Source organism: Lethenteron reissneri, chromosome 18, assembly GCF_015708825.2.
Source record: "Lethenteron reissneri isolate LAM-NWPU_2019-01 chromosome 18, ASM1570882v1, whole genome shotgun sequence".
Lineage (NCBI taxonomy): Eukaryota > Metazoa > Chordata > Hyperoartia > Petromyzontiformes > Petromyzontidae > Lethenteron > Lethenteron reissneri.
Genome location: NC_083796.1, coordinates 1,866,261 through 1,890,982, shown reverse-complemented (window position 1 = coordinate 1,890,982; position 24,722 = coordinate 1,866,261). Strand labels below are relative to the sequence as shown.

At 53.2% G+C, this 24,722-nt stretch overlaps 1 protein-coding gene across 2 annotated transcripts in view; it reads left to right on the top strand.

Annotated features, from left to right (window-relative positions):
• LOC133343685 (microtubule-associated protein 1B-like) overlaps positions 1-24,722 on the top strand; it is a 62,418-nt gene that overhangs the window by 13,743 nt on the left and 23,953 nt on the right. The window contains exons 1-3 of one of the 2 annotated variants that reach the window (XM_061553418.1): positions 3,705-3,738; positions 23,608-23,690; positions 24,519-24,659. Coding sequence is in view for 1 of the 2 variants with exons in the window: in XM_061553417.1 (XP_061409401.1) it covers positions 23,608-23,690; positions 24,519-24,659 (224 nt within the window). In the remaining variant the exon portion in view is untranslated. Of the gene's footprint in view, positions 1-3,704; positions 3,739-23,607; positions 23,691-24,518; positions 24,660-24,722 lie in introns of those variants that run through there. The other variant, XM_061553417.1, reaches the window with a different exon arrangement.

The window sequence follows — 24,722 nt, the reverse complement described above, 5'->3', positions numbered from 1 at the left end:
TGTGCTCGTCTCTTTGTGAGTCTATGGTTCTCTGTGTGAGTCTGCTGGTCTCTTTGTGAGTCTATGCCCTCTGTGTGAGTCAACACTACACAATGTTGATTCATATCTGCTGTGTCTAAATGCGATCGCATATCTAACAAAGGAGGGGCCCTGCCTTTAAATATCTGACAGTTTGTGGTGCCGGTGGTAGTCGTTGGTGTGGAAGCGGTAGTGGTCATAGTGATCGTGTTAACATTCGCGGCGGTGGTGGTTGGGAAGGTTATTATGGTGTGTGACAACCATTGCAGTAGCAGTGGTGGTGATGATGGATGATCGATGATGATTATGATGATCATGGGCGTTGTACGTATGTTGAACGTCTTTCGCACCGTACGTAGTCAACCGTGCTAATTGTATGTGCGGGGGAAAGGCAATAAACTGTAGAGAAAAAAAGTTGTAAAGAAATGAATTTTTTATCTAGATTATTTAAAAGTGCGTAGCTCCAGTGGCTTCCTAATATCGTAGAACAGAGTTCCAGACGGCCGCAGAAGCACATCTAAGAGCGCGATGCAGTAACCATGATGGTGGATTCACGGATGCCTTCATCCAGCAGTGGATTAACCACGGCTGATGATGATGATGAGTCGTAAACAGCCCTTCTCGTCCTCCTCACCACACCCCCGTCATGTCCATGATGACTCTGTGTTGTGTATCGCGCTGGTGTTTTTTTTGCGTCGGTTGTGATGACGATGCTGGTGCAGTTGGTGATGTGAGTACCCCGTCGTGCAACGTGGCGCTTGGTGCTGCTGCTGCTGCTGGGCTCGTCGTGGTTGGCGTTGGAGGTGGTGGCGGTGGTGGTTTGAGAGCCATCCGCATTTACAATATTTGCCCACGTGGGGGCGACTCAGCCCCACGCCATTGCAGCCGGAGTGACCCCCTCCCCCACATCCCCCGCTTCGTCTTCCCCACCTCCTCCCCCCACCTCCCCCCATCTCCCCTCTACCCCCCCACCTCCCCTCAACCCCCTCCCCTCTACCCCCCCACCACCCCTCTACCCCCCCACCTCCCCTCTACCTCCCCCGCATACCCCCACCCCTCTCCTAACTCGGCCACTTACTATCACTCCACGCCTCCGATGAGCGCGGTTGGCTACGTACGGCGCGAAAGAGGTTTAACATGCACACACATACATAGGAACGCACTCACGCAGCCCGCGTTCTCAATCCACTGCTGGATGAAGGCCTTCCTCACGCCATAGCGGTCATGTGGGGGGGGGGGGGTTGTTTGACCATACTTCACCATACTGCTCGGTACGGATTGGTGAAGGGGGCACACTTAATGATGTCTATAATGAATCACTGCCCAATGATTTGTTGGTGGTGATGCTACCACCGCTGCTTCTGCGTTGAGCACTGGTACACAAGCACAGTTAATCATGACAACTCACCACATTCGCTCGGTAACAAGACCGTGCGTGGCCTTAAAATGGAAAATATATCATAGGCGACGTTTCGGACAATGCCCCAACTTCAAAGCACGTAATTCGAGGCGCATTGGTCACGTAAACGTGGTCGACTCAGCCCATCACACTAGCTTCCGATAAAACGACTACCACTTTGCGGACAGTCACCAGTAATTCATCATCCTATAGCTCTCTATTCTGCCCCCCCCCCCTCTCCTCCCGTCATAAGAATATGGAATTTCCACCGCCACAAAATTCTGGTTAATTTCAACTTCCGCTGGTGAGATGTTAACTACCTCGCCTGGTATACAGGAGGTCGTGGCTTTGATCCCGACCCTGACGCCTGCTGCTGTATATTTGGAGTTTGCGTGTCTCTCTCTCATCATCATCATCACGGTGGCTAGGAGATGTTAACTACCTCGCCTGGTATACAGGAGGTCGTGGCTTCGATCCCGACCCTGACGCCTGCTGCTGTATATTTGGAGTTTGCGTGTCTCTCTCATCATCATCATGGTGGCTAGGAGATGTTAACTACCTCGCCTGGTATGTAGGAGGTCGTGGCTTCGATCCCGACCCTGACGCCTGCTGCTGTATATTTGGAGTTTGCGTGTCTCTCTCTCATCATCATCATCATCACAGTGGCTAGGAGATGTTAACTACCTCGCCTGGTATGTAGGAGGTCATGGCTTCGACCCCGACCTTGACGCCTGCTGCTGTATATTTGGAGTTTGCGTGTCTCTCTCTCATCATCATCATCACGGTGGCTAGGAGATGTTAACTACCTCGCCTGGTCTACAGGAGGTTATGGGTTCTATCCTGGCCCTGACGCCTGCTGCTGTATATTTGGAGTTTGCGTGTCTCTCTCTCATCATCATCATCACGGTGGCTAGGAGATGTTAACTACCTCGCCTGGTCTACAGGAGGTCATGGCTTCGATCCCGACCCTGACCCCCTTCTGTATAATTGGAGTTTGCGTGCCTCTCTCTCATCATCATGGTGGCTAGGAGATGTTAACTACTTCGCCTGGTCTACAGGAGGTCGTGGCTTCGATCCCGACCCTGACGCCTGCTGCAGTATATTTGGAGTTTGCGCGTCTCTCTCTCTCGCTCTCCCCCCCGTGGATGTTTCTCCGGATCTCTCCGGGGTCTTCATTCTAAATTTAGAATCACCATCGCCACGCGTTTAGACTTCATAGTATTTGTCTGCTACAAATGTCCACGTGATAAGCCACTTCGTTGGGCTATCATTTGCAGCAAGGCCGCTTCTGAAAAAAGAGCTAGACACTTCAGCGGGCCTTACCTGGTAAAATAACAAAAACACATTTCTAGTTTATGGTTTCAGTTTGATGATGTCCGATGGTCGAGACTAAACACGGAGTGGCAGCTCCGAGATGGAGCGATTGCATCGCTCGCGTGAAGGCGTCGGCGGATGCGGGAGGTCTTCATCGAGCAGTGATTAACCATGGCCGCTACTGCTGATGATGATGATGGAGTCGCGTTAATCGTAAACGTCGATCCACCATCGCAGTCCTCCTTCCTCCCTTCCCCTCTCGTCATGCCCCTGACGGATCTGCGTTGTGTGTTGCTGGAGAGAGTGGACCTTGCCTGTGAACAACTGACAGTTCACCAGGATCGGGGAGGAGGTTCGGTGATTCAAGCGAGACACTGAATGTCAAAACCGCTCCAGACTGTTGCTTGTGTTGAACCAGCGCCGCTGAAATCGTGCCCTCCCAGTAGGAAGGCTGTCAGGCTGATGGGATGTGCAAACGCTTACTTATTATTTATTACGTGTAAGGGACAGATGTGGCATCGAAGTAAGTGGCAATGCCGCCTCGCTGAGCTTTTTACCGTCTGCTGATTTATTTTATTCCATTATCGAATCACCCAACATTCGCATCGTCTCATCCGGGCCCCCTGAACCCTCCCCAAAATACATCTCACTTGGCTTCGTCTAAACACCCGCACAGCCACCACCACCACCTCCCCCACCCCCCTTGGCGCTGCGGGGTGGTACGGTCCTTAGCTCATCCCTGCGTCCCTTTTTATAAAGATCGCGCTGCGCAAAGATCCGACTTGCCGCATCACCGCTCCCTGCCACCCGATCTCGCTCTCCGATACTCCTTCTCGATACTCCTCCCAGATCCTCTTCCCTGATTTTCCCAGATCATCCTTCCCAGATCTTCCTCCCCGATTCCTCCCAGATTCTCCCAAATTTTCTCCGATCCCATCCGCATTCTCTTCCTTTATTTTGACCCCAAACCAACAGGGACCGGAGCGTCAGGCTCTATCTACTGCCAGGTAACCGGTACGCGAGGTCGGAAGTGGAGCGGAGGTCGGAAGGGTTTTGGAGGGGAGGTGGGGGAGGTTTGTACGTCCGCGTGACAATAATGACACTCGCTGATAATCACGCGTGATATTGCGCCGCAGTGATACCATTATTATTAGTAATTGCAATCTTAACGTGTCTGCTGTTGTACTGATTGGCGTGCGTTCTTGTTATTCATCTAATGATTGCATCCGCCGTCCGCGGGGGAAGAGCGGTGGCGCTGTGATTAGCACACTGCGCCTGTGCGACTAGCGCTCAGAGTTTCATCGTTGGTCACGGGTTTGACGCCAGTTGGCTAAATCGTGGATTGTCTTGAATCGTTCCAGGGGGGGGGGGGGGGGGATAAAACACCTCTTCACCAACCAGCTGGTTACCAGGGTGGTAAAGTATGGTCAACCCAGTTCCCACCCCATCATGATTCCTCGCGGCGTGGTGTTGGAGCTGGACGTCCTCGTGATATTCGGACATTCGCGAATAAAGCCGCGTGCAGGGGCAGCTCTGTGATCACGTTTGCGTTGATTGACGTTTGTACACAATGCGATGTGTGTGTGTGTCGGTGGGTGTGAGTTCGATTCCCGCTCACGGCCAACGCCGGTCACGATTATCTGAAGCGGTCATGGGCCTGCCCCCTGCGTCGACTCAGCCTCAAATGAGTACCTGGTGCGGTGTTTAAACATCGCCGCTGAGGAGACAAAGGCGGCCGGGCGTGGTCTTGGCGACCAACCCCTTTCGTGTGCCTTGCCGGCCTTCATACGTGCTCGCTAACAACACTTGCCCCAACAGTCTGTTGCAGGCTATACGGGGGACCTTTGTGTCAGTGTCGGGGAGCGGTGGCGCAGTGGTTACCGCACTGCGCTACCAACCCGGCGGCCCGAGATCGATTCTCTGCTCGTAGCCAACACCGGTGACGATTATCAGCACCGGTCTTTATACGATGTCACGGCACATACTGTGGTCAGCGCTGTGGGCAGCGGAGCAGGACAGCAACGCGTCTGGTTCGCTGTACATCTATGCTCCCCGCATTCTATGCAACTGACTTCACACTGACCAGCGAGGTGAAGTATGGTCAAATAACGATCCGCACGGCGTGGGGAGGACCCTCGTCCAGCAGTGGATTGACTTCCCAGTGCTGGACGTGGACATTTACAACTGCCCCTGAGTGGCGGCAACGTTACCACGGTGCTTGTGCCAGGCTAGGTGCAGGAGGCCACGGGACAGACCCAGGTGACATGGGTAGACTGTTGTGCCAGGCTAGGTGCAGGAGGTCACGGGACAGACCCAGGCGCCATGGGTTGACTGCTGCACCAGGCTAGGTGCAGGAGGCCACGGGACAGACCCAGGTGACATGGGTAGACTGTTGTGCCAGGCTAGGTGCAGGAGGTCACGGGACAGACCCAGGCGCCATTGGTAGACTGCTGTGCCAGGCTAGGTGCAGGAGGTCACGGGACAGACCCAGGTGCCATGGGTAGACTGGTGTGCCAGGCTGGGTGCAGGAGGCCACGGGACAGACCCAGGTGCCATGGGTAGACTGCTGTGCCAGGCTAGGTGCAGGAGGTCACGGGACAGACCCAGGTGCCATGGGTAGACTGGTGTGCCAGGCTAGGTGCAGGAGGCCACGGGACAGACCCAGGTGACATGGGTAGACTGCTGTGCCAGGCTAGGTGCAGGAGGTCACGGGACAGACCCAGGTGCCATGGGTAGACTGGTGTGCCAGGCTGGGTGCAGGAGGCCACGGGACAGACCCAGGTGCCATGGGTAGACTGCTGTGCCAGGCTAGGTGCAGGAGGTCACGGGACAGACCCAGGTGCCATGGGTAGACTGGTGTGCCAGGCTGGGTGCAGGAGGCCACGGGACAGACCCAGGTGACATGGGTAGACTGCTGTGCCAGGCTAGGTGCAGGAAGTCACGGGACAGACCCAGGTGCCATGGGTAGACTGGTGTGCCAGGCTAGGTGCAGGAGGTCACGGGACAGACCCAGGTGCCATGGGTAAACTGCTGTGCCAGGCTAGGTGCAGGAGGTCACGGGACAGACCCAGGTGACATGGATAGACTGCTGTGCCAGGCTAGGTGCAGGAGGTTACGGGACAGACCCAGGCGCCATGGGTAGACTGGTGCGCCAGGCTGGGTACAGGAGGCCACGGGACAGACCCAGGTGCCATGGGTAGACTGCTGTGCCAGGCTAGGTGCAGGAGGTCACGGGACAGACCCAGGTGCCATGGGTAGACTGGTGTGCCAGGCTAGGTGCAGGAGGCCACGGGACAGACCCAGGTGACATGGGTAGACTGTTGTGCCAGGCTAGGTGCAGGAGGTCACGGGACAGACCCAGGCGCCATGGGTTGACTGCTGCACCAGGCTAGGTGCAGGAGGCCACGGGACAGACCCAGGTGACATGGGTAGACTGTTGTGCCAGGCTAGGTGCAGGAGGTCACGGGACAGACCCAGGCGCCATTGGTAGACTGCTGTGCCAGGCTAGGTGCAGGAAGTCACGGGACAGACCCAGGTGCCATGGGTAGACTGGTGTGCCAGGCTAGGTGCAGGAGGTCACGGGACAGACCCAGGTGCCATGGGTAAACTGCTGTGCCAGGCTAGGTGCAGGAGGTCACGGGACAGACCCAGGTGCCATGGGTAGACTGCTGTGCCAGGCTAGGTGCAGGAGGTTACGGGACAGACCCAGGCGCCATGGGTAGACTGGTGTGCCAGGCTGGGTACAGGAGGCCACGGGACAGACCCAGGTGCCATGGGTAGACTGCTGTGCCAGGCTAGGTGCAGGAGGTCACGGGACAGACCCAGGTGCCATGGGTAGACTGGTGTGCCAGGCTAGGTGCAGGAGGCCACGGGACAGACCCAGGTGACATGGGTAGACTGTTGTGCCAGGCTAGGTGCAGGAGGTCACGGGACAGACCCAGGCGCCATGGGTTGACTGCTGCACCAGGCTAGGTGCAGGAGGCCACGGGACAGACCCAGGTGACATGGGTAGACTGTTGTGCCAGGCTAGGTGCAGGAGGTCACGGGACAGACCCAGGCGCCATTGGTAGACTGCTGTGCCAGGCTAGGTGCAGGAGGTCACGGGACAGACCCAGGTGCCATGGGTAGACTGGTGTGCCAGGCTGGGTGCAGGAGGCCACGGGACAGACCCAGGTGCCATGGGTAGACTGCTGTGCCAGGCTAGGTGCAGGAGGTCACGGGACAGACCCAGGTGCCATGGGTAGACTGGTGTGCCAGGCTAGGTGCAGGAGGCCACGGGACAGACCCAGGTGACATGGGTAGACTGTTGTGCCAGGCTAGGTGCAGGAGGTCACGGGACAGACCCAGGCGCCATGGGTTGACTGCTGCACCAGGCTAGGTGCAGGAGGCCACGGGACAGGCCCAGGTGACATGGGTAGACTGTTGTGCCAGGCTAGGTGCAGGAGGTCACGGGACAGACCCAGGCGCCATTGGTAGACTGCTGTGCCAGGCTAGGTGCAGGAAGTCACGGGACAGACCCAGGTGCCATGGGTAGACTGGTGTGCCAGGCTAGGTGCAGGAGGTCACGGGACAGACCCAGGTGCCATGGGTAAACTGCTGTGCCAGGCTAGGTGCAGGAGGTCACGGGACAGACCCAGGTGCCATGGGTAGACTGCTGTGCCAGGCTAGGTGCAGGAGGTTACGGGACAGACCCAGGCGCCATGGGTAGACTGGTGTGCCAGGCTGGGTACAGGAGGCCACGGGACAGACCCAGGTGCCATGGGTAGACTGCTGTGCCAGGCTAGGTGCAGGAGGTCACGGGACAGACCCAGGTGCCATGGGTAGACTGGTGTGCCAGGCTAGGTGCAGGAGGCCACGGGACAGACCCAGGTGACATGGGTAGACTGTTGTGCCAGGCTAGGTGCAGGAGGTCACGGGACAGACCCAGGCGCCATGGGTTGACTGCTGCACCAGGCTAGGTGCAGGAGGCCACGGGACAGACCCAGGTGACATGGGTAGACTGTTGTGCCAGGCTAGGTGCAGGAGGTCACGGGACAGACCCAGGCGCCATTGGTAGACTGCTGTGCCAGGCTAGGTGCAGGAGGTCACGGGACAGACCCAGGTGCCATGGGTAGACTGGTGTGCCAGGCTGGGTGCAGGAGGCCACGGGACAGACCCAGGTGCCATGGGTAGACTGCTGTGCCAGGCTAGGTGCAGGAGGTCACGGGACAGACCCAGGTGCCATGGGTAGACTGGTGTGCCAGGCTAGGTGCAGGAGGCCACGGGACAGACCCAGGTGACATGGGTAGACTGCTGTGCCAGGCTAGGTGCAGGAGGTCACGGGACAGACCCAGGTGCCATGGGTAGACTGGTGTGCCAGGCTGGGTGCAGGAGGCCACGGGACAGACCCAGGTGCCATGGGTAGACTGCTGTGCCAGGCTAGGTGCAGGAGGTCACGGGACAGACCCAGGTGCCATGGGTAGACTGGTGTGCCAGGCTGGGTGCAGGAGGCCACGGGACAGACCCAGGTGACATGGGTAGACTGCTGTGCCAGGCTAGGTGCAGGAAGTCACGGGACAGACCCAGGTGCCATGGGTAGACTGGTGTGCCAGGCTAGGTGCAGGAGGTCACGGGACAGACCCAGGTGCCATGGGTAAACTGCTGTGCCAGGCTAGGTGCAGGAGGTCACGGGACAGACCCAGGTGACATGGATAGACTGCTGTGCCAGGCTAGGTGCAGGAGGTTACGGGACAGACCCAGGCGCCATGGGTAGACTGGTGTGCCAGGCTGGGTACAGGAGGCCACGGGACAGACCCAGGTGACATGGGTAGACTGGTGTGCCAGGCTAGGTGCAGGAGGTCACGGGACAGACCCAGGTGCCATGGGTAGACTGGTGTGCCAGGCTAGGTGCAGGAGGTCACGGGACAGACCCAGGTGACATGGATAGACTGCTGTGCCAGGCTAGGTGCAGGAGGTCACGGGACAGACCCAGGTGACATGGATAGACTGCTGTGCCAGGCTAGGTGCAGGAGGTCACGGGACAGACCCAGGTGACATGGATAGACTGCTCTGCCAGGCTATGTGCAGGAGGTCACGGGACAGACCCAGGCGCCATGGGTTGACTGCTGTACCAGGCTAGGTGCAAGAGGCCACGGGACAGACCCAGGTGACATGGGTAGACTGTTGTGCCAGGCTAGGTGCAGGAGGTCACGGGACAGACCCAGGCGCCATGGGTTGACTGCTGCACCAGGCTAGGTGCAGGAGGCCACGGGACAGACCCAGGTGACATGGGTAGACTGTTGTGCCAGGCTAGGTGCAGGAGGTCACGGGACAGACCCAGGCGCCATTGGTAGACTGCTGTGCCAGGCTAGGTGCAGGAGGTCACGGGACAGACCCAGGCGCCATGGGTAGACTGCTGTGCCAGACTAGGTGCAGGAGGTCACGGGACAGACCCAGGTGAGATGGGTAGACTGCTGTACCAGGCTAGGTGCAGGAGGTCACGGGACAGACCCAGGCGCCATGGGTAGACTGCTGTGCCAGGCTAGGTGCAGGAGGTCACCGGACAGACCCAGGTGACATGGGTAGACTGCTGTGCCAGGCTAGGTGCAGGAGATCACGGGACAGACCCAGGTGCCATGGGTAGACTGGTGTGCCAGGCTAGGTGCAGGAGGTCACGTGACAGACCCAGGTGACATGGGTAGACTGCTGTGCCAGGCTAGGTGCAGGAGGTCACGTGACAGACCCAGGTGACATGGGTAGACTGCTGTACCAGGCTAGGTGCAGGAGGTCACGGGACAGACCCAGGTGCCATAGGTAGACTGCTGTGCCAGGCTAGGTGCAGGAGGTCACGGGACAGACCCAGGTGCCATGGGTAGACTGGTGTGCCAGGCTAGGTCCAGGAGGTCACGGGACAGACCCAGGCGCCATGGGTCGACTCACCGAGATTACTGGCAGATGCACCAGCATTTTGCCGCGTTTTATCTGCCCCGCGCTCATGCTCGTTGTTGTGGGTGTGCGACGGCAGACACGCGTGTACACACCACGTCGGCGAGTGGCTGAGTGAGGATGATGGTAGCGATGATGGGGTATTATCAATACTAATCCTCCTTCCAGATCACTCATTGCAGGGCTCATGGCACGTGCGGTAATAATCATCACAATTCGCGTCAGAGCGCGCTTCGGCTGTCGAGCCGAGTGTCAGGTGATGGCCCTGATTGGTTAAACGGTGCAGCTGGTGATGGTGCACCTAGCCTGGCACGAGTTCCGCGGTGCTGTCACTGCTTTGAAGTGGCGAATAGCGGCAGTTGTTTTTGATGATGATGAGAGGCAGATTGTGATGGTTCTGGTGATGATAATTATGATTTTGACTGACGTTAATGGTGTTGATGATTATGGCGTCAATAATGATGTTGGTGGTGATGATGATGGCGATGATGGCTATACCATTGATGATGGTGATAAAGGGGATAGTAGTTGTGATTATCACGTGGGACACAGAGCCCACGTAAGTCATCCTCATCAGCCCATCCTGTCTGCCTCTGTCTTGCCGGCCTATCTGACTGTCTGTCTGATTTCTCCTCTCTCTGCGTGCTTCTCTGTCTGTCTCTCTGTCTGTTAGTCTGCCTCTCTGTCTGTCTGCCTCTCTGTGTGCCTCTAAGTCTGTCGGCCTGCCTGCCTTCCCTCCTGTCTGGTCTATCTGGTCTGTCTGTCTGTCTGCCTCTCTGTCTGTTAACATGTCTCTTCGTCTCCCTGTCAGTCTCTCTGCCTCTCTGTCTGTCTGCCTCTCTGTCTGTCTGCCTGCCGGCCTCTCCCCCCCCCCCTGTTTTGTCTATGTGGTCTGTCTGCCTGTCTGTCTCTCTGTCTAGTCTCAATGTCTGCCAGCCGAGCTATCAGTCTGCCTGTCTTCCTGTCTTAAATGCCGGAATGTCGGTCTGACTGCCTGTTCATCAACCTGTCTGCCTCACTGCCCGTACTGCCTGCCCGCCCGTGCATCCGTCAGTCAAAGATCCAGAGAGTCTGTGAGTGAGTGAGTGAGTCAGTCTGTGAGTGAGTGAATCAGTCTGTGAGTGAGTGAGTCAGTCTGTGAGTGAGTGAATCTGTCTATGAGTGAGTGAGTGAATCCGTCTGTGAGTGAGTGAGTGAGTCAGTCTGTGAGTGAGTGAGTGAGACAGTCTGTGAGTGAGTGAGTCAGTCTGTGAGTGAGTGAGTCAGCCTGTGAATGAGTGAGTGAGGAGTCAGTCTGTGAGTGAGTGAGTCAGTCTGTGAGTGAGTGAGTGAGTCAGTCTGGGAGTGAGTGAGTGAGTCAGTCTGTGATTGAGTGAGTCAGTCTGTGAGTGAGTGAGGAGTCAGTCTGTGAGTGAGTGAGTCAGTCTGTGAGTGAGTGAGTCAGTCTGTGAGTGAGTGAATCAGTCTGTGAGTGAGTGAGTCAGTCTGTGAGTGAGTGAGTCAGTCTGTGAGTAAGTAAGTCAGTCTGTGAGTGAGTGAGTCAATCTGTGAGTGAGTGAGTGAGTCAGTCTGTGAGTAAGTGAGTCAGTCTGTGAGTGACTGAGTGAGGAGTCAGTCTGAGAGTGAGTGAGTCAGTCTATGAGTGAGTCAGCCTGTCAGGCTGTGAGTGAGTCAGTCTGTGAGTGAGTCAGTCTGTGAGTGAGTGAGTCAGTCTGTGAGTGAGTGAGTCAGTCTGTGAGTGAGTGAGTCAGTCTGTGAGTGAGTGAGTCAGTCTGTGAGTGAGTGAGTTAGTCAGTCTGTGAGTGAGTGAGTCAGTCAGTCTGTGAGTTAGTGAGTGAGGAGTCAGTCTGTGAGTGAGTGAGGAGTCAGTCTGTGAGTGAGTGAGTGAGTCAGTCTGTGAGTGAGTGAGTCAGTCTGTGAGTGAGTGAATCAGTCTGTGAGTGAGTCAGTCTGTGAGTGAGTGAGTCAGTCTGTGAGTAAGTGAGTCAGTCTGTGAGTGACTGAGTGAGGAGTCAATCTGAGAGTGAGTAAGTCAGTCTGTGAGTGAGTGAGTCAGTCTGTGAGTGAGTGAGTGAGTCAGTCTGTGAGTGAGTGAGTGAGTGAGTTAGTCAGTTTGTGAGTGAGTGAGTCAGTCTGTGAGTGACTGAGTGAGGAGTCAATCTGAGAGTGAGTAAGTCAGTCTGTGAGTGAGTGAGTCAGTCTGTGAGTGAGTGAGTCAGTCTGTGAGTGAGTGAGTCAGTCTGTGAGTGAGTGAATCAGTCAGTCTGTGAGTACGTGAGTGAGGTGTCAGTCTGTAAGTGAGTGAGTCAGTCTGTGAGTTAGTGAGTCAGTCTGTGAGTGAGTCAGTCAGTCTGTGAGTGAGTGAGTCTGTGAGTGAGTGAGTCAGTCTGTGAGTGAGTCAGTCAGTCTGTGAGTCAGCGAGTGAGTCAGTCTGTGAATTAGTGAGTCAGTTTGAGAGTGAGTGAGTGAGTCAGTCTATGAGTGAGTAATTAAGTCTGTGTGTGAGTGAGCGAGGAGTCTGAGAATGAGTGAGTGAGTCAGTCTGTGAGTGAGTCAGTCTGTGAGTGAGTGAGTCAGTCTGTGAGTGAGTCAGTCAGTCTGTGAGTCAGCGAGTGAGTCAGTCTGTGAATTAGTGAGTCAGTTTGTTAGTGAGTGAGTCAGTCTGTGAGCGAGTGAGTGAGTCAGTCTGTGAGTGAGTGAGTCAGTCTGTGAGTGAGTCTGTGAGTGAGTTAGTGAGGAGTCAGTCTGTGAGTGAGTGAGTCAGTCTATGAGTGAGTAATTGAGTCTGTGTGTGAGTGAGCGAGGAGTCTGAGAATGAGTGAGTGAGTCAGTCTGTGAGTGAGTGAGTCAGTCTGTGAATGAGTGAGTAAGTCTGTGAGTGAGTGAGTCTGTGAGTGAGTGAGTCAGTCAGTCTGTGAGTGAGTGAGTCAGTCAGTCTATGAGTGAGTGAGTGATTCTGTGAGTGAGTGAGTGAGTCAGTGAGTGAGTGACTGAGTCAGTCTGTGAGTGAGTGAGTCTGTGAGTGAGTGAGTCAGTGAGTGAGTGACTGAGTCAGTCTGTGAGTGAGTGAGTCACTCTGTAAGTGAGTGAATCAGTATGTGAGTGAGTCAGGCTGTGAGTGAGTAATTGAGTCTGTGAGTGAGTGAGTTAGTCTGTGAGTGAGTGAGGAGTCAGTCTGTGAGTGAGTAATTGAGTTTGTGTGTGAGTGAGTGAGCGAGGAGTCTGTGAGTGAGTGAGTGAGGAGTATGAGAATGAGTGAGTGAGTCAGTCTATGAGTGAGTGAGGGAGTCAGTCTGTGAGTGAGTGAGTCAGTCTATGAGTGAGTGAGTGAGTCTGTGAGTGAGTCACTCTGTAAGTGAGTGAGTGAGTCAGTCTGTGAGTGAGTCAGTCTGTGAGTGAGTAATTGAGTCTGCGAGTGAGTGAGTCAGTCTGTGAGTGAGTAATTGAGTCAGACTGTGAGTGAGTCAGTCAGTCTGTGAGTGAGTGAGTCACTCTGTAAGTGAGTGAGTGAGTCAGTCTGTGAGTGAGTCAGTCTGTGAGTGAGTAATTGAGTCTGCGAGTGAGTGAGTCAGTCTGTGAGTGAGTAATTGAGTCAGACTGTGAGTGAGTCAGTCAGTCTGTGAGTGAGTGAGTCACTCTGTAAGTGAGTGAGTGAGTCAGTCTGTGAGTGAGTAATTGAGTCTGTGAGTGAGTGAGTCAGTCTGTGAGTGAGTGAGTGAGTCAGTCTGTGAGTGAGTGAGTGAGTCAGTCTGGGAGTGAGTGAGTGAGTCAGTCTGTGATTGAGTGAGTCAGTCTGTGAGTGAGTGAGGAGTCAGTCTGTGAGTGAGTGAGTCAGTCTGTGAGTGAGTGAGTCAGTCTGTGAGTGAGTGAATCAGTCTGTGAGTGAGTGAGTCAGTCTGTGAGTGAGTGAGTCAGTCTGTGAGTAAGTAAGTCAGTCTGTGAGTGAGTGAGTCAATCTGTGAGTGAGTGAGTGAGTCAGTCTGTGAGTAAGTGAGTCAGTCTGTGAGTGACTGAGTGAGGAGTCAGTCTGAGAGTGAGTGAGTCAGTCTATGAGTGAGTCAGCCTGTCAGGCTGTGAGTGAGTCAGTCTGTGAGTGAGTCAGTCTGTGAGTGAGTGAGTCAGTCTGTGAGTGAGTGAGTCAGTCTGTGAGTGAGTGAGTCAGTCTGTGAGTGAGTGAGTCAGTCTGTGAGTGAGTGAGTTAGTCAGTCTGTGAGTGAGTGAGTCAGTCAGTCTGTGAGTTAGTGAGTGAGGAGTCAGTCTGTGAGTGAGTGAGGAGTCAGTCTGTGAGTGAGTGAGTCAGTCTGTGAGTGAGTGAGTCAGTCTGTGAGTGAGTGAATCAGTCTGTGAGTGAGTCAGTCTGTGAGTGAGTGAGTCAGTCTGTGAGTAAGTGAGTCAGTCTGTGAGTGACTGAGTGAGGAGTCAATCTGAGAGTGAGTAAGTCAGTCTGTGAGTGAGTGAGTCAGTCTGTGAGTGAGTGAGTGAGTCAGTCTGTGAGTGAGTGAGTGAGTGAGTGAGTTAGTCAGTTTGTGAGTGAGTGAGTCAGTCTGTGAGTGACTGAGTGAGGAGTCAATCTGAGAGTGAGTAAGTCAGTCTGTGAGTGAGTGAGTCAGTCTGTGAGTGAGTGAGTCAGTCTGTGAGTGAGTGAGTCAGTCTGTGAGTTAGTGAATCAGTCAGTCTGTGAGTACGTGAGTGAGGTGTCAGTCTGTAAGTGAGTGAGTCAGTCTGTGAGTTAGTGAGTCAGTCTGTGAGTGAGTCAGTCAGTCTGTGAGTGAGTGAGTCTGTGAGTGAGTGAGTCAGTCTGTGAGTGAGTCAGTCAGTCTGTGAGTCAGCGAGTGAGTCAGTCTGTGAATTAGTGAGTCAGTTTGAGAGTGAGTGAGTGAGTCAGTCTATGAGTGAGTAATTAAGTCTGTGTGTGAGTGAGCGAGGAGTCTGAGAATGAGTGAGTGAGTCAGTCTGTGAGTGAGTCAGTCTGTGAGTAAGTCTGTGAGTGAGTCTGTGAGTGAGTGAGTCAGTCAGTCTGTGAGTGAGTGAGTCTGTGAGTGAGTGAGTCAGTCTGTGAGTGAGTCAGTCAGTCTGTGAGTCAGCGAGTGAGTCAGTCTGTGAATTAGTGAGTCAGTTTGTTAGTGAGTGAGTCAGTCTGTGAGCGAGAGAGTGAGTCAGTCTGTGAGTGAGTGAGTCAGTCTGTGAGTGAGTCTGTGAGTGAGTTAGTGAGGAGTCAGTCTGTGAGTGAGTGAGTCAGTCTATGAGTGAGTAATTGAGTCTGTGTGTGAGTGAGCGAGGAGTCTGAGAATGAGTGAGTGAGTCAGTCTGTGAGTGAGTGAGTCAGTCTGTGAATGAGTGAGTAAGTCTGTGAGTGAGTGAGTCTGTGAGTGAGTGAGTCAGTCAGTCTGTGAGTGAGTGAGTCAGTCAGTCTATGAGTGAGTGAGTGATTCTGTGAGTGAGTGAGTGAGTCAGTGAGTGAGTGACTGAGTCAGTCTGTGAGTGAGTGAGTCTGTGAGTGAGTGAGTCAGTGAGTGAGTGACTGAGTCAGTCTGTGAGTGAGTGAGTCACTCTGTAAGTGAGTGAATCAGTATGTGAGTGAGTCAGGCTGTGAGTGAGTAATTGAGTCTGTGAGTGAGTGAGTTAGTCTGTGAGTGAGTGAGGAGTCAGTCTGTGAGTGAGTAATTGAGTTTGTGTGTGAGTGAGTGAGCGAGGAGTCTGTGAGTGAGTGAGTGAGGAGTATGAGAATGAGTGAGTGAGTCAGTCTATGAGTGAGTGAGGGAGTCAGTCTGTGAGTGAGTGAGTCAGTCTATGAGTGAGTGAGTGAGTCTGTGAGTGAGTCACTCTGTAAGTGAGTGAGTGAGTCAGTCTGTGAGTGAGTCAGTCTGTGAGTGAGTAATTGAGTCTGCGAGTGAGTGAGTCAGTCTGTGAGTGAGTAATTGAGTCAGACTGTGAGTGAGTCAGTCAGTCTGTGAGTGAGTCACTCTGTAAGTGAGTGAGTGAGTCAGTCTGTGAGTGAGTCAGTCTGTGAGTGAGTAATTGAGTCTGCGAGTGAGTGAGTCAGTCTGTGAGTGAGTAATTGAGTCAGACTGTGAGTGAGTCAGTCAGTCTGTGAGTGAGTGAGTCACTCTGTAAGTGAGTGAGTGAGTCAGTCTGTGAGTGAGTAATTGAGTCTGTGAGTGAGTGAGTCAGTCTGTGAGTGAGTGAGTGAGTCAGTCTGTGAGTGAGTGAGGAGTCAGTCTGTGAGTGAGTAATTGAGTCTGTGAGTGAGTGAGTGAATGAGTCAGTCTGTGAGTGAGTCAGTCTGTGAGTGAGTGAGTCAGTCTGTGAGTGAGTGAGTCAGTCTGTGAGTGAGTGAGGAGTCAGTCTGTGAGTGAGTGAGTGAGTCAGTCTGTGAGTGAGGTGTCAGTCTGTGAGTGAGTGAGGTGTCAGTCTGTGAGTGAGTGAGCGAGGAGTCAGTCTGTGAGTGAGTGATTGAGTCAGTCTGTGAGTGAGTGAGGCAGTCTGTGAGTGAGTGAGGCAGTCTGTGAGTGAGTGAGTGAGTCACTCTGTAAGTGAGTGAGTGAGGAGTCAGTCTCTGAGTGAGTAATTGAGTCTGTGTGTGAGTGAGCGAGCGAGGATTCAGTGTGCCGGGCTGTCAGCGGTGACAGAGCTCGAGTTGGCGATGCCCTCTCCGTAGACGGCGCCACGCAGAGGTCGCGGTGACCTCTGCAGGGCGCCGCTGCGCCAGCTTCCTCGCGCGGGGAGAGCCGCGTGGGGGAGTGGTGGTGATGGTGGAGGTGGTGATGGTGGTAATGGTGGTGGTGGTGGTGATGGTGGTGGTGGTGGTGGTGGTGATGGTGGAGGTGGTGATGGTGGTGATGGTGGTGATGGTGGTGGTGGTGATGGTGGTGGTGATGGTGGTGGTGATGGTGGTGGTGGTGATGGTGGTGGTGATGGTGGTGATGGTGGTGGTGGTGATGGTGATGGTGGAGGTGGTGATGGTGGTGATGGTGGTGATGGTGGTGGTGGTGGTGATGGTGGTGGTGGTGGTGGTGATGGTGATGGTGGTGGTGATGGTGGTGATGGTGATGGTGGTAATGGTGGTGGTGGTGATGGTGGTGGTGATGGTGGTGGTGATGGTGGTGATGGTGATGGTGGTGATGATGGTGGTGGTGGTGGTGATGGTGGTGGTGATGGTGGTAGTGATGGTGGTGGTGATGGTGATGGTGGTGGTGATGGTGGTGGTGGTGATGATGGTGGTGATGGTGATGGTGGTGATGGTGGTGGTGATGGTGATGGTGGTGGTGATGGTGGTGGTGGTGATAGTGGTGGTGGTGATGATGGTGGTGGTGATGGTGGTGGTGATGGTGGTGGTGATGGTGGTGATGGTGGTGGTGTTGGTGATGGTGGTGGTGATGGTGGTGATGGTGGTGGTGGTGTTGGTGATGGTGGTGGTGATGGTGGTGATGGTGGTGGTGGTGGTGTTGGTGATGGTGGTGGTGATGGTGGTGGTGGTGATGATGACGATGGTGGATTGGTGATGGATTGGTGATGGTGGTGGATTTGTGGTGATATAATGGTGATGGTGGTGATGGTAGATTGGCGGTGATGATAGCGCTGATGTTGGTGATGGTGGATTATTTGTGGTGATGGTGATGATCGTAATGGTGGTGGATTGGTAGTCATAATATTGTGATTAGTGGTGATATGATAGTGATCATGGTGGTGATGGTGGTGGATTTGTGGTGACGATAGTAGTGATGATCGTGGTGATGGTGGATTAGTGGTTATGGTGGTGGTGAAGATAGTGGTGATGATGATGGTGGTGGTGATGGTGGTAATGATGGTGGATTGGTGGTGATGATAGTGGTGGTGATGATGATGGTGGTGATGATAGTGATAATGATGGTGAATTGGTGGTGATGATAGTGGTGATGATGATGGTGGTGGTGATGGTGGTGGTGATGGTGGATTGGTGGTGATGATAGTGGTGATGATAGTGGTGATGATGATGGTGGTGGTGATGGTGGTAATGATGGTGGATTGGTGGTGATGATAGTGGTGATGATAGTGGTGATGATGATGGTGGTGGTGATGGTGGTAATGATGGTGGATTGGTGGTGATGATAGTGGTGATGATGATGGTGGTGGTGATGGTGGTAATGATGGTGGATTGGTGGTGATGATAGTGGTGATGATAGTGGTGATGATGATGGTGGTGGTGATGATGGTAATGATGGTGGATTGTGGTGATGATAGTGGTGATGATAGTGGTGATGATGATGATGGTGGTGGTGATGGTGGTAATGATGGTGGATTGTGGTGATGATAGTTGTTACGCGTATCCGCTACTCAAAAGGGTCAATACCACCATCATCATAATCACCACCATCATCATAATCACCACCATCATCATAATCACCACCATCATCATAATCACCACCATCATCATAATCACCACCATCATCATAATCACCACCATCACCACAATTCTTGATACATGACTATGCTATCAGTGTCAGCATCATCAGCAATAGCCATCATCAATCCACTGCTGGATGAAGGCCACAGCAATTGCATGTCTATGTATCCGTGTAACCGTGTGTCTGTATTTTTCTTATCCACGTGTTTGTGTATCCATGAGAGTTGGAAAAGTTCGATTGAATACTTCAACGATATATATCCTCAATGGGATATTTCATTGGGATACTGCATATTTATGGACTATTTAATTGGGATATGTGATCGGATGCTTCAATATGATATTTCATTGGTATATATCTAATAGGATATTTAATGGGATAATTCGATGGGATAATGTTTTAGGATGTTTCAATTGAATCTAGTAATATTATATTTCTACGGGATATTTCTAAGAGCATGTCAGTGTGATGTTTGTGTGGAATATGAAAAAAACAGATGGGGTATTCAAATTGGTTGAATAAGGGATATTTGATTATAAAGTTCAATGGGATATTTTTGTTTTTATTATATATGTCTATGGGATATTTCATGGGATAAGTATTGGCATATTTAATGGGATATTAGAATGGAATACATCTACGTAATATTTAATGGATATTGCAATTGGATATTTAAATAGATATTTACGAGGGTGTTAATGGAATATGTCAATGGAACTTTTATTTTCTTGGTATATTCAATTGGATATTTCAGTGGGCTATATCGATCGGCTATTTCAATGTGATATTTAACACGACATTTAATGGGATATCCGAATGGCATATATGACTGCTGTATGGGACATATTTGACTAGGAATCAATGGCGTAAATGGAATCTCACCTCGTCCGTCTCGGGTCCTAGGGGAGGGAGGGAGCATTGCCGGCATCAGGGAGGAGTGTTGATCAGAGGTGTGGAGGACGAGGTAGAGGAGGGAGGAGGGAGAGTCGCCTTCTTCCGTCGTATGGCTGATGCAGAGTAACAACTGCAGTTCCACGTGCAGGTGGTTATGAAGGCACACAACCGCTTCAGGAGCAGCTGTGAAGTCCCCTTCGTATTTGTGGATCTGCCATTGCGTCGTTAAGCGTCGCACTACGGTCTGTTCTGGATGAAACACAGTCGCACACTGGAGCGTTTCGATTTTCCATTTGTGCATCAGAAACCGACATCTACTGCCCTGGGTTGTGCAGTGGATGTGGTTATGGTGGACCATGAGCTTCGTGGAAGATCAAACCCAGTGATCTTCAGCGTTGGGTCTTCACAAGGTGGTGTTTGTGAGTCCCTTTGAACTCCATTCAGCTCCCCACGCTTCATCGGGTTGAACTCACATTGATGCAGGTTAAGCGCGTGGGTCCAAAAGTGCTTGGCGTGACTTCAAGCGATGCCGAGGGACGTTATTGAGGTCCTGGTGAATGTGAAGGCGACTGCTTCCCTCGATTTTCAGGCCTTCCCCGAGGGTTGCAGCGTTGCGGCGGATGACAAAAACAAGAACAGGTTGTCCGCAGCGCTGAGGGTGCTGATGCCTCCCCAGCTTGTGGTTGGAGGAGGTGAGAAGGAGACAGTGCCAGGTTGAGAAGGAATGTAGAGAAAAGAGGTGAAAATAACGAGGTGAGAAAAAGATGGAGGTGGGGCCGACGTGATGATGTGATGAGAAGGAATATTCGAGGAGGTGGAGGAGAGGCTAAGAAAGGGTGAGGACAAGGCGGTTCTGAAGGTGAAGCATTGAGGATGTGAGGAGGTGGTGGTGAGGATGAGGTGAGGAGGTGGTGGCGAGGATGAGGTGAGGAGGTGGTGGTGAGGATGAGGTGAGGATGAGGTGGTGAGGATGAGGTGAGGAGGTGGTGGTGAGGATGAGGTGAGGAGGTGGTGGTGAGGATGAGGTGAGGAGGTGGTGGTGAGGATGAGGTGAGGATGAGGTGGTGAGGATGAGGTGAGGATGAAGTGAGGAGGTGGTGGCGAGGATGAGGTGAGGAGGTGGTGGTGAGGATGAGGTGAGGAGGTGGTGGTGAGGATGAGGTGAGGATGAAGTGAGGAGGTGGTGGCGAGGATGAGGTGAGGAGGTGGTGGTGAGGATGAGGTGAGGAGGTGGTGGTGAGGATGAGGTGAGGATGAGGTGGTGAGGATGAGGTGAGGAGATGGTGGTGAGGATGAAGTGAGGAGGTGGTGGCGAGGATGAGGTGAGGAGGTGGTGGTGAGGATGAGGTGAGGATGAGGTGAGGAGGTGGTGGTGAGGATGAGGTGAGGAGGTGGTGGCGAGGATGAGGTGAGGAGGTGGTGGTGAGGATGAGGTGAGGAGGTGGTGGCGAGGATGAGGTGAGGAGGTGGTGGTGAGGATGAGGTGAGGAGGTGGTGGCGAGGATGAGGTGAGGAGGTGGTGGCGAGGAGGTGGTGGTGAGGATGAGGCGAGGATGAGGTGGCGAGGATGAGGTGAGGAGGTGGTGGCGAGGAGGTGGTGGTGAGGATGAGGCGAGGATGAGGTGAGGAGGTGGTGGCGAGGATGAGGTGAGGATGAGGTGGCGAGGATGAGGTGAGGAGGTGGTGGCGAAGAGGTGGTGGTGAGGATGAGGCGAGGATGAGGTGAGGAGGTGGTGGCGAGGATGAGGTATTTTTGGGTCGAGTGCTCTGGAGGAAACGTTCTGAGTAACGCAGCTCGCGTCCTTGCACATCGCGCGATGCAGATGGTCATCATCAACATCATCACCATCACTCCACCCTCGTCATCATCAACATCATCACCATCAATACCACCCTCGTCATCATCAACATCATCACCATCAATACCACCCTTATCATCACCACCACCCTCGTCATCACTACCACCCTCATCATCATCAACATCATCACCATCACCACCACCCTCATCATCATCAACATCATCGCCATCAATACCACCCTCATCATCATCAAGATCATCACCATCACTACCACCCTCATCATCATCAACATCATCACCATCACCACCACCCTCATCATCATCAACATCATCAACATCACTCCACCCTCGTCATCATCAACATCATCACCATCAATACCACCCTCATCATCATCAACATCATCACCATCACTACCACCCTCATCATCATCAACATCATCACCATCAATACCATCAACATTATCACCACCCTCATCATCACTACCACCATCATCATCACTACAGCCCTCATTATCACTACCATCATCATAAACATGGTCATCAACATCACTGCCAGCATCATCACATCCACCCTCATCATCAACGTCGTCATCAGGACCACTACCATCATCGTCGTCATCATCATCACTACTACCCTCGTCATTAACATCCTCATCATGATCACTACCATCATTATCACTACCACCATCATCACCACCATCATGCTGGTGCATGACTATACTGAGAGTCAGCATCATCATCAGTAGCAGCCATCATCAATCCACTGTTGGATGAAAACCATCCCAATGTGTGTCCGTGTGTTTATTTATATGTGTGTCCGTATGTCCGTGTGTCCGTATGTCTGTGTGTCTGAGTATCCATGTGTCCTCACGTCCGTGTGTAAGTGTGTCTGTGTCCGTATGTTCATATGTCCGTGTGTCCGTATGTCCGTGTATCCGTATGTCCGTGTGTCTGTGCATCCCTGTGTCTGTATGTCGGTTAATCAGTGGGGAGCGGTGGCGTAGCGGTTAGCGCACTGCGCTATGAACCCGGCTGCGCTATGAACCCGGCGAACCGAGTTCAATTCCCGCTCACGGCAACAATTATCTGAACCGGTCCTGGGTCTCCCCCAGGTCGACTCAGCCTCAAATGAGTACCTGGTGCGGTGCGGTAAAACATCACCACTCGGGAGACAAAGGCGGTCGGGCGTGGTTTTGGCAACCCACCCCCTCGTGTGCCGTGCTGGCCTTCATAGGTACTCGCTAGGAGCACTTGGCCCAACAGTCTGTTCAGACTATACGGGGGTTCTTTGTCTTTGTGTTCGTGTGGACGGAGGTGGCCAGTAAGTGGTTTATTCGACGAGACACCGCAATGCAGCTCCGCTCGTCGTCATCATCATAGGAATTAGTATCATCATCATTATTTTCAGCAGCATCATCATTACAACCTCCAGCACCCTGTTCATCTCCAAAAGCAGCGTCGTCGTCGTGGTCTGTCACATCACGTGACCAACATCATCATGAGCAGCACCGTCTGGAGATGCGGTATTCATGTTTTTATTGTACTCTGTCGACTGGCAGAGTCCCATAGCACCTGACTGCAGGAATTCATATTCTATGGTTCTTTCGGTAAAGTCACGTAGATATAAAAAAAATAATAACAATAAAAGAATAAAAATAAGTGAATACATTTTTTTAAATTGTTTATATAGAAAAAAATTATAACAACAAAATAATAAAAATAAAGTGAATAAAACAAATATTTGTTATTCTTTTTTTATTCACTTTAATAAAGTGATTTTTTATTTATTCACTTTATTTTCATTATTTTATTATAATTGTTTCTATCTACGTGACTTTACCGAAAGAACCATGAATATAAGTTATATTGAGTGATTTGGGCGGACGAGCGGATGTGGGAAGGAGGACTACTGAGGGATGCTGTTAACAGTTAACCCGACTGATTCAGAGCAAGACCCTTGCTGCTGTGGTTGTTATTGTTGTGGTTGTTATTGTTGTGGTTGTTGCTGTTGTTGTTGTTGTGATGCTGCTGCGGCGTGACAACGAAATATATTCTTGCATGCAATTGGTGACGTTACGGGCAATGGCGCTTTGTACTACGTGATCTGAAGGAGGGCCATTGCTCGAAACGTCACCGATTACATGGGCCGATAATGCCGTAATACATAGGGGACTGCGGAGCTTGGGCAGTTGGTAGTGCTGGCTACTCACCGCGTGGCTGCTGCCTTCCCCGCTCATCTGTGGTTCCTCTTCTCCTGACATGCCTGTGTGCACGTGTGTGGGTGTGTGCACGCGTGTATGTAGCTGTTTTTGTATGTGTGAGTGCTTGTGTGCGTGCGTGTATGTATGTGTATATGTATGTATGTGTGCGCGTGTGTATGTGTTTGTGCGCGTGTTTATGTATGTGTATATGTGCGTGCGTGTGTATTTATGTGTGTGTATGTATGTATGCGTGTGTGCGCGTGTACACGTGTGTATGTATGTGTGTATGTATGTATGTATGTGTGCTTGTGTACGCGTGTGTATGTATGACGTGTGTATGTATGTGTGTATGTGTGCGCGTGAGTGTGGTAGTGGGGGCCGTAGTGTAGTGGTAAGCGCGCTGCGCTACGGCCACCAACACCCAGTGACGATTATCTGAATCGGTCCTGGGCCTCCACTAGGTCGACTCAGCCTCAAATTAGTATCTGATGCGGTGTATAGACATCGTCACTGGGGAGACAAAGGTGGCCGGGCGTGGTGCTGGCCACCCAACCCCTCACACGTTGTCCGTGCCGGCCTTCGTAGGTGCCGCTCGCTAACAGCACTTGTCCCCAACGGCCTGTTACAGGCGATGCTGCTTTGTCTTTGTGTGCGTGGTTGCGTCGGGTGGCGCAGGGCAGAAGACCCTGCAGCACAGCAGCGATGAGTTGGACACCGTGGTGCTGATCAACCCCTCGGAAGAGGCCGTCGGAACCGAGGTGAGCAGGAGAGTGGAGAGAGACGAGCAGTGGTGTTGACTCACGTGGCTGTCAGTAACCCAGCACTACTGTGGAGGCAGCGCCCAGGGGTTGCTGGATCACCACACACCACCTGTGCGGTGATCTACCAACCCTCCTGGCGGTGCCATACCCTGGCACGGGGATAGAGCGTTGCCCCCTCGCGCAATGCGTGGGTTTTCTGCGGGTGCTCCAGTTTCCTAAAGATACAAATCTCAACGTAGCAGCAGCAGCAGGACCCTCCTGAAAAAGTGTCACAAGGCTCAGAGTGGCTCTCCTGGATAAACTGTTCACGGGTCTCCATCATCAAGGAGCATTGGTGAGTATTCTGGGGGGGGGGGGGGGTTGTGAGTTTTGTGTGGGGAGCGGTCGCACAGCGGTTAGTGTACCCGAGTTCGATGTCCCGCTTCAAGGCCTCCACCAGTGACGATTCTCTGAACCGGTACTGGATCTGCCCTAGGTCGTCTTAGCCTCAATTGAATACCTGGTACAATGCGTTAAAATATTGCCAACTGGGGAGACAAAGGCAGCCGGGCGTGGTGTTGGCCGCCCACCCCACTCGGTGCTGGGTCGGTCTTCATAGGTGATGCGACTCCCTAGCAGCTATATGGGTGATCTTTGTCTTTGTAAGGTGCATGTGCAGTGAGTGTGGGCATTGAACACGCTGGTGTTGGTGTGTGTCCTCCTGCCCCGCTACCTTCCATGCACCCCCCCCTTCATCCCCCTCCCCAACACTGCCCCCCATGCACCCCGCCCCCCGCCCCCCTGCCCCCTCCCCAACACTGCCCCCCATGCACCCCGCCCCCCCAGGTGCGCACTCTCCTCCGGGGTCCGGCGCACCACAAGCTGCTCGTGGTGTCCGGCCAGAGCCTGGAGCCCACGGGCGACATCGCCCTGCAGCAGGGCTACGTGTCGTGCCAGGGCCTCGCCAGCATCCTCACCGAGCCCGAGGTGAGCTCACCGCTCCGTACCGGATGGGGGGCACAACCGGTAGCGTAACGAGCGTGGGGCAGG